Genomic DNA, 9,740 nt, shown 5'->3' with positions numbered 1-9,740 from the left:
GCCATGCGGGTGGCACGCAGCCACCCCCAAGTCATGTGGGAGTGGCCGAGCGCCACCCCCTTGGCTGCACGGCCACCCCTAGGCCATGGGGGTGACCGTGCACCACCCCATAGGCCACGGGGTTGGCTGCGCGCCACCCCAAGTCTTGTGGGGGTGCCCGCCATATGGGCAGAGCCGCCACTATTTTTTTTTTCATTTTATTTAAAAATAATTAATTAATTAATTTTTTAATTTAAATTGGGTATATAATTCAGTGTAGTTTTTATTTTAGGGTTTTGATCTTGGATCTAAGGGCTGAGATTAACAATTGAAAAATCTCCAATTTCTCCCCAATTGGAGGAGATCCGGATCCACCTAAAAGCGAGGGCTTTGAGTGCATGTGAGAAGGTCAGCACAGAAACTTATAGTGCAGCTTGGAGAAAACTCAGAAAAGTGATGGGGCTTATTTGTATATCCGAAAGCTGTTTAATTCTAAACCCTACTGGAGAAACCCCAATGAAGGAGAAAGATGGCCAGACAAACATGCCAAGGAAAAGAACAGAAAATAGGAGGAAACAAAAGTGTGGAAAGAAACCCAGCATACCTTGCAACATACAAGAAAGATGGGCAGGTAAACAAGAATCAAAGAGGGGGGGGGCAAAAACTTTACCAAACGACAATAGCTTTCACATATTTCAAATGCGTACATGGAATTAAATCCAGCACATATGCTTGAAAACCAAATAAACCAAGTTTCTACAAATATTCACTTTGAGCCAAATGCAAACGACAATTTCGGACGGGATTTGTTCTTGCCCAACAATTTAATCTGGTTTAACCGTTCTTCCTCCTCTTGCTGTTTCTTTCTTCGCATAGCCTCTTCCTTTTGTCTTTGGAGCTCCTCTAGCTCCCGGTACCGTTCCTCCTCTCGCTGCTGCCGCTCAAGAGCTTCCCTTCTCTGGGCTTCTTCTATCCTCCTCCTGTTCTCCTCCAGCATCCTTTCCAGCTCTTCTTTATCTTTCCGAGCCTTTTCCTGTAAATCAAAGAAAATCAGGTTCTCATTTACAGAACAAAAAGAATATTACTTTGGTCAGTTTAACAAAAAAGAATATTCATCAGTTGAACTAAAACTGGGATTTTACAAGCCAGAAGAAGTTTCTAAATAAAGATTATCCTGGAAGAAAGTCTGGCTATTAAAAAGATTTCATCTAGCAGGGTTCACTTGAGTGAGGTAAATGACATGGCAGAAATGAAGAGGCCCGTCAAAACCACGTACAGAATCCTTCTCACAGAAGACGTTTTTGGCAGATTACTTCTATAATAATGTTTTTGTTAAGTAGCAGCAGTTCATTTAAAACAAAAGAGTAAAGCAGATTACTAATACGAAGTCTAAAAATTCCAAGAAAGATAAAAATAAGAGAAACCCCATATGCTCTCATCCAATCAGCATTGATAATTCATATCCATTAAAAGTCCAAGCAATCTTCTCCCTCGAAATACTCCACATAAAGACATAAATTCCATATGATGCTCCTCAGGTCTCCTGTAAAATGACTTTTTCCAAAACCACAACTCCACCAACTTGGCATAACCCAATAAATCCCAAACAAAGAAAGAAAAATCACAACTCCACCACATACCCTATATTTACCTAGTGACAGAAAAATAGTAACTTTACCCATTATTTTCAAGTTTTTGCAAAACCTCTCACATAGCATGCCACTGAATCTGAGATTGATTTCAGTTCCTCTAAAATACAACAGAACTTTGTACCAAATCTAACAGATGACTGAAAATTGCAGAAGGCAGCAAATTTTTAGAGTAGACAAGAATTGTGAAAATCATTCCCCTGCAAGTACCCAAATGGGACATCATGATACTAACAATAATGTGCCATTCATACCAGTGGGGAGAAAAAGGGAAGGGTGCAACCAATCCAAAATAATTACCTCCTTTTGTCTTGCCTCAATAATAGCAGTTTCTTTTTCTTTCTCAAGTTGAGCTGCAACTTCATCATTAAGTCTCTTCCGTCCCTCCTCCAACCGCCTCTGTAATTCCAGCTTAATCTCCTCAGAGTGCATGCTCACTTCGACTTTCTTACGAATTGCTTCTTCCACTCTTTTTGTAGTCTCTTCTTCTATCAATTTCAATTCTGCTTCCTGTTGTCGCCTGAGAGTAAAGAGAAAAAGTTAGGCAGGAAATGACCATTCATGCAGCAAGGGAAACACCGCACTGGATATTCCAAACGTTGCGCTTATGATTCCAAATGTTTTTGAATCCAGACAACTATAAATCTAAGAGGTCAATACTGACATATCTGCGTATTTCTTTCTTTTCTTTTTTTCCCTTCTCTCTACTCAGTACGTAGCTATAATAAATGGCAAACTAACCTTCATGACAGCAAGGGCACTAAATATATGCTTATGCTTTTAAGGCATACCTCTAATCGAATCCTGATCCAAACAAATGAGTTTCAAAACTGGTGAACAGTAGATAAACGAAGCACCCAATTTGATCATCAAATATAACAAGTTGAACTATAGCAGTATCTTCCGTCAGAAAAGCCTGTGGAGAAGAAAGTCAAGTAACCTGCTGCAGTTTTAAAACTGATCACGGACAAACTTTAATTCTTGCACTCAACATTTTTTATAAGATAAAGATTTAAAGGTTTTGAAATATATTTAGCCAAGTTTTTGTAATATTTGAGTGCAAAAAGCACAAAAACAATGACAAAAGCTAGAAATTCAGTCGTTCAGATAACAATTACAGGACAATAATTAGAACTCCACACTTGCAAAGTATTATTACTGCTATACAAGCAAATTGGTTACATAAGAGTCCAACTCAAATTGTAGCCATAAGGGGTCAGCAGTCCACCCCAAAGTTGCAACCTAAATACAACTAAACTAAGGCCTTATATCATGGGGATTTTCATGGCTTCCCCAAGGCTGCTTCAGGTTTTCAAAAAAGAAGACACCTGCAACCAGTTTGGCAATGGGCCTTTCACTGCTTTTGAGAAGTGGCATGGGCTTTTTAGGCAGTTTGTTTTTCTCAAAGCAGCTGTAGTTTCTCGTTTTTATGAAACCTTTGAAAAGCTGTAGCCCCACCAAATAGACTCTTAACTTTTTATACCTGTATAACCCAGATTGAGCAAAGTACACTTTGCAGTTTAGGCCCTACAATAGCAACAAATTACCACAAGGTATTTCTTGACTAACTAAATGAGATCCAAATCACCTCTGTTAATCATATTTCAAACCATCAGATCCATCTCAAACGAAAACAGGGATTACAACTAGTTGCACTGCAATACTCAAGGAAAAAATAAAAACAAAAAGAGACACGGTTGGATTATCTTTCGACCCGAGACTGGGGGAAACATGAACATCAGCAAAAGCAAAAGCAAAGACGAGAAAAATCTTACGTTCACTGATTAAGGACATACAGGGAAGAAAGCATGTCTCAAACTCTAGAGGTATGTGTTTGTTGAAAACCTAGCTCACCAAATTAGAACCACAAACTAGCAGGAAGAAAGAAATTGCAGAAGGGGTACGAAAACTGGAAGAAAGTCGTAATTATAGACTCTAGCAAAATACTTTGCATTAGAAACGTATGCGTGTGTCAATTTGGTACTATCATAAAATACAGCCACCGCCCAATCTCGATCCCATATCTAAAAATAAAGCCCACCATTAGCTGGGCTGGGTGTTGGAGCATGCTCAACCTCCCCAAGTGTTTTAAAAACTCGGTACTTATGTCACAGGCCCTAGTACCCTTATCAGGCATTACTAACAGATTACCAAAGAACCATTTCATTTCAGTCACAAAGAAGTATGAAATATTAGCAACTGACCTTTTCTTCATTCAGGATATAATAAGAACATGGTAGAATTTTTATTTATTTATTTTTTATCTGAAGGGTAAAAAGTACAACTATTACAAATACATTTATGTTCATAGCAAACTAGATGGGAGAAATAGTAAAAGAGAACTCCCAAAATATTAATTTGAAAAACAAAATTATTCATCAAAATAAAATTTTGCTTTTTTGTTCCAATTAACTTGGCCATTTTATCCAAGGAACAGGGGTGCATTTTAGTATCACTAAAAACCGTATTCCAAATAGAAGTATACATCAGAACTTCATCATTGTATCTTTCCTGAATACTGTAGACTGTAGAGATTTATTTCATGAGTTCACGAATCTAAGAAATGCTCCTGGAAACAACATTCAACTTCGTCAAAAAGAACTATATTCGACTTCAAAACAAGAGGTACAGCATAGGGCCACTTCATTAGAATCTCGATCCTCCTATTTTCAACTCGATAATGGATTCTAAGTTGATTTTTATATCCCTTAAAGCGGGTCAACCATGATCAATTCAACTGCCCTTCTTCCCTCTCCCTCTCTCCTCCTACTGACTTCATGTATCAAATGAAATTGCTAGTTTTTTTTTTTTCTTAGGTGAGAGCTTAAACTTCATTGTTAAGTTCTTAAACACTTGAGGTCTAATAACTACAGAGTTCATCGAATAGTGAACTCGAATGAATGAGCGTGATTTTTAACACAAAGACATCCAGAATAAAATCATATTCTTTATAATATTTTGGTCCTTAAATCAAAAACATGTGGAAGAATTAGCAACTTATACAGATGATGGCCATTTAGCTCTGCTGAACTTGCCTATGATCAGTAAAGGAGCCAATAAGATTGTCTTGGGAGGCTAGATATCATATGTAATACAAAAAATCTATAGAACAAGAAAAACCATAGCTCACGAAAATCACTTTTTTTTTTTTTTTTGATATCGAGGAACCTCTACAAGGCAGGGCCCTTCGGACCCACCCCTGCAGAGTAAACCCCGGCCCCGTGCACCGCACCCTCGGAAGTTTCCCTACACGGAACAGGGTAAGTCACTGGCTATTCACCAGAGGGGTGTGGCCCCAAGGAGGAGGTAGCACCTGGTGGGTTTCGAACCTGAGACCACTGAGGAGCAAACTCAGAGCCCCAGGCTTTACTCCCTAACCACCAAGCCAACCCCTTGGGGTTCTAAAACCACCTTTAATGCCCCCATATTGGGTTACAAACTCGCACTACCGAGCTCGGCAGCTCACGAAAATCACTTAGTGGCTGAAAACCATGTAAGGTCAGATTGCTTTCTAGATGCAGCCCTTCACTTTCTTATACTTATGTTTATTTATGTTTTTTTCCCATTTGTCATTTTCTATACTTAAGAGAAGTTATCAGTAAAAAAGGGAAAAGTGTTCCTAAACAGGAAACTCAAAGAGAGGAGAATATTTGTAGAACCAACTTATTTGTTATGCACACAGGACCTAGACTGCACAAGGGAATGAAACCAAATAAAATTCACAAAAGAAATATAAACAAAGATCAAAACAGCATAAGACCAAAGGAGAGAAGCTCAAAACTTTCAGGATATTTACTTCAATTGAAGCGAATGCATAACAAATTTTCCCAGCCACTCTCAATAGTGTTGGAATAGGCCGTGGAAACACAATTTCCATTAAGGTATCACTGATAAAGATGATGTTAATATGATAATTGCTCTAGTGCCATATCAAAATAACAAAGAAGAAAAGGCAAAGGACACAAACACATTTTTAAATAGCAGCTAGAAAACAATATTAACGAAATATCATTAAAAACGTAAGGCGCCCTTAGGTACACATGAAGTATACAAGAGAAAACACCTAGCTAGAAAGAGAAGAAAGAACAAGAAAATCCTGATAACTAATCACTAAAGGAGAGACAAAGGCAGCTGCTGATTTTGAATGTTACAGCACTACATTGTAACCGTGACAGATCAAATAATTGTACAGGACTCAATTATAGTATTTTTTGTGGCCTTTAGAATTGGTTCCCAATCAAATCTGCTTTTCAATGAATATATATCATACTTGACTTGTGCATGCCGTATTTTCTATTTTCCAGAAAAATGAAGACACCAGTCCGAAGTTTCTTCTCTTGGAGAAATGTAAAATATCTCATATGTTAGGTAACATGTGATATTTTATGATGTGCACTTGAGATTTCAGACATCAATAAAATCCCAGTTTGCCCTTATGACACCATATTCCTCTAACAAAGATATATACAAATAAAACATTGAAGCTCTTGAGCTCCAGAGTTTGCTAAGGAGAAAAAATGATAAAAAGTGATCTTCCTTGACCTGTGAGGAACCAGACTGCCAAGGATGTAGTATGAATTCATAGTTTCCGTGGTGAAATTTTTAATGCATCATTTCCATAGAATAAAAACCTTCAGTACTAAATACTATAACAGTCCAGGCAAGTATTTTGCCATCCATAACCCAAATTACTATATTATATGTGATAGAAATAATAGAAGTGCGCATAACTAAGCCAAAAGCATATGTGATGCAAGTGATATACCTTTTCTTCTCTTCTTCTTCTATTCTCAATTTTTCACTTGCATTTTTGCGCTCTATTGACCCAAGACTTGAACTTGAAGATTTACGAATAGGAGACAAGGAGGAACTTCTACTCCTTTGCCTCTTATAATTTCTTGGAGTTGGAGAACGACTTTTATGACGTCTTGGAGGCGAACGACTTCTGCGGTGCCTTGGGGAAATAGAACGACTTTTACGTCTGTATAAGAACATAAAATTTATTGAGAAACAAATCAAAACAAAAATAGAAAAGAAATTGGATGCCATTCTAAATATAAAAAATAAGTATCAAGTCAGTCCACCATTTAGTACAATAAAATACAGAAGCATGTACAAGTTACCTCATACACTGTTAAGAATAACCTTTGTGTGCTCCATCTTTTATCACATGAAGAAGCAAATGTCACAATCGAGCAACAAAAGGACAACCAATGGCCACCCATCACCTGCTCACTTCCCATACAATGGGAAGAAAGAGTTTTTTCAATTTTCTCATGAAGAGCATGCATCGTATCCCACCCTCACACCACTCTTTAAACGTTTGCTCCAAATATTTTATTTGACTTTTTTTGGGGGGGATTTCTATGCACAAGGTGAGTTCCCTGAAGGCCAGATATGCCCACTGATAGTTCTTACAAACCAAGCGACAAATCAACAAACGTTTTGGCCATAATCGAGCAACATACTTCAAAATTAGCATGACTATCATCAATCATATGTGCACAGATCATGAAGGTGTTCAATGGAGCTCATGAAAACAGAAGATTCTCCGAACAGCAAGAAGTTATACACAGACCAAGATAGACAATGTAACTATCCACCCGCTTCCACTACTACATGTAAAAAAAATAAAAAATAAAAATAAAAATAAAAATAAATAAAAAAATAAAAAAATAAAAAATAATGAGGAATTACAATGTAAAAATAAATTTGAATAAAAGTTGCATCTTGGCAGGCAAAACTAAAAAAGAACTGTGTTCCATCAAAAGCCCACAGAAAGTTACGAACTCAAATACTTAACTTTAACATTGGAGGTTTAAGTCAAACAACAACCTTCATATTTTCGAAAAAGGTGCTCCTTTTCTCACAAACTTTGATACCTTTCCAAATTATCTAATGGAAACAAATAAGAAATTCCAACATTTTTATTTGATTTCTAACTAAAGTGAATCCAAGGGAGTAAATGCATTAAGGAGACACATATGTTTCTGTCCACGGGCATCCGCAAAACACTAAAATTAATTTTTTTCATATTTACACTATGTAAGACTCGCCCAACATAAACCATTAAGACTGCACCAGTACCTCAATTCTCCTTCTTTTTTTCTAATGGTAAAAGCTCAGGTAGCTCAAATTCAGCATGCATGAAATCTAACCATCATTGCCAAATTTATGGTTTAAATCTGATATTAAAAACTTTTGAAAACCAAGATTGCCTGAACTATCCCCTTATTAAGTAAAATCTAACCTACACAAAACAGACTTCATATTAGAAAGATAAAGAAACACTGAAATCAACAGGGAAGGAAAAGATGTGTACAGATTAACTAGAACACATTTCGTAAATCCAGACTGCATGACAGATATGAGTCCCAAATCGTTCTTACAGTTGCTTTCAAACTATTTAAAAATCAGTGTAAGGAAGTAGGACCATAAACGGGATCACCTGCTATGAGAATAGGATGAATACGGTGACCGACTTCTGTCTCTTCGACTTCTCCTGCTATACCTATGTCCCACAGGAGATGGCGAATACCTTCGCCTATACGAAGGTGATCTCGACCGTGACAAATCCCGGGCCATCTCCTACCACCTCAACTTTATGCTTACAATATCAAGATTAAACACCAGCAACAATGCTTTCCTATAATAACATCATTAATCAATATAAATATCAATCAACACTGTCCAGTTCAAAGTTAGGTTGACACAGAAAAGACAGATTAAAAATATCAACTTATGACAGTATATGGATTTCCACACTAAAAATGCGAACATTGGCAGCAATCCTTTCCCTATTAAAACAATTCAATTAATACATATCAGTTAGCAACAATCCAATTCACCACTAAAAAAAAACATGGACTTCCAATGATTCACTAATTTAGCAGCAATAAAATAAATAGAAAAAAAAATATATTAAAACACCAGTCACCAACTTTCACTTTGGTTGCTGAGAAAATATCAGAAACCACAATAACATGAAACTTTGATAGATCACTAAAAGCAACCAATTGAGCATCAATAACACCAACAATGTTTCTCACATAGATGAGCAAAACAAATCAAATTGTAGCAATCGATATCATACCTTAGTCAACCTTAAAATCATCCTACCGAGGAACTGTTTTCATTAAGCTTATGTAATACATGCATTAGGCTCAGCTGAGAGGCAGTTATAATTTTGTTAGAAACCCAAAACATCTCAAAACGCGTTGCTCGCAATTCCAGTTTTCCAAGATTTTCTCGGGAACCAAATAGGGGGTGATATACAAAATTAGAGAAAATTAAAAAAGCTTCAGAGATTGAAAAGGCAAAACCCTAGGCACCAGATTTACCTGCCGGAACAATCTGAAAGATCTGAGCTCTGCAACTTTTGCATCAATTCAACCTAAACCCTAGCAGACCGCAAGTCAAGAGAGAAAACGAGGTGTTTAAGAAAACCTAGAGAGAGAGAGAGAGAGAGAGAGAGAAAGAGAGAGTAGTAGTTTATGAGAGATAGAATATGCCACCTCGCCGCTTCGTTGTTTCAGACCTGTAGAAACTACCAAGGATTTTTTTTTTTTTTTTTTTCCCCGAAACATCATAAACAGTGTCAGTGTCAGGGATGAATTCTTTTTAACTTCACTTGTCCCTTCTTTTACAAACACTCCCCTTCATAAATCCGTCGATTAATTTTTTTTTAATTACCTCCTTCCGTTAGTTGGATAGGTGTTAGTCTGTTAGATCAGATGGTAAAAATGATAAAAAATTCTTCATACTACTGAAATTTTTTAAAATTTTACAAATAAAAAATTATTGTTATCATTATTATATTTAAAAAAAAAAGTAACCCTCTATGGGTCACTTTTTTTCTTTCTTTTCTTTTTAAATATATAATAATAATAATAATAAGAATAATAATATAACCCGTTGGTCACAAGGCAGGTGGGTTAAATACTTAGATCCACTAGTGAACCAACGGGTAAGGAGTTTTTTTTTAAAAAAAATATTTTTTAATAGAAAATTGGTGCATTTTGGGAATTTCACTACCCTCTATTAAGATTTAACAAAAAATTCTAATGGATGGGAGTAATTGGAAAAAATCAAAAGATCGATACTTTAAAGTGA

The 9,740-nt window shown here is 36.5% G+C and overlaps 1 protein-coding gene across 3 annotated transcripts; it reads right to left on the bottom strand.

Annotated features, from left to right (window-relative positions):
* Nucleotides 1–615: 615 nt before the first annotated feature.
* On the bottom strand, nucleotides 616–9,144 carry LOC132181710 (uncharacterized protein At1g10890-like). Of its 3 annotated transcripts, none has more exons than XM_059594949.1 (5): nucleotides 8,969–9,144; nucleotides 8,077–8,274; nucleotides 6,394–6,609; nucleotides 1,929–2,148; nucleotides 616–1,012 (listed from the first exon to the last, which is right to left on the bottom strand). In XM_059594949.1, the coding sequence occupies exons 2-5, from the start codon at nucleotides 8,211–8,213 to the stop codon at nucleotides 746–748; spliced, it is 840 nt and encodes a 279-aa protein (XP_059450932.1). In that variant the 5' UTR covers nucleotides 8,214–8,274; nucleotides 8,969–9,144; the 3' UTR covers nucleotides 616–745. The 3 variants fall into 3 exon arrangements, with proteins under 3 accessions (XP_059450932.1, XP_059450936.1, XP_059450942.1); XM_059594953.1 differs by lacking the exon at nucleotides 8,969–9,144 and adding an exon at nucleotides 6,752–7,243 and having other exon boundaries at nucleotides 8,077–8,156; XM_059594959.1 differs by lacking the exon at nucleotides 8,969–9,144 and adding an exon at nucleotides 6,752–6,856 and having other exon boundaries at nucleotides 8,077–8,091.
* Between the last annotated feature and the right edge of the window lie 596 nt (nucleotides 9,145–9,740).

Source organism: Corylus avellana, chromosome ca1, assembly GCF_901000735.1.
Source record: "Corylus avellana chromosome ca1, CavTom2PMs-1.0".
Taxonomy (NCBI): Eukaryota; Viridiplantae; Streptophyta; class Magnoliopsida; order Fagales; family Betulaceae; genus Corylus; species Corylus avellana.
The sequence above is the reverse complement of the archived record's forward strand: the minus strand, read 5'-3'. Positions and strand labels throughout refer to the sequence as shown.

Coding starts and splice junctions, on each gene's coding strand:
- LOC132181710 (XM_059594949.1), bottom strand. CDS start 8,213: ATGGCCCGGGATTTGTCACGGTCGAGATCACCTTCGTATAGGCGAAGG. Junction 6,610..8,076: donor TCATCCTATTCTCATAGCAG/GTGATCCCGTTT, acceptor GTTCTTATACAG/ACGTAAAAGTCGTTCTATTT. Junction 2,149..6,393: donor GAAGAAGAAGAGAAGAAAAG/GTATATCACTTG, acceptor CTTTACTCTCAG/GCGACAACAGGAAGCAGAAT.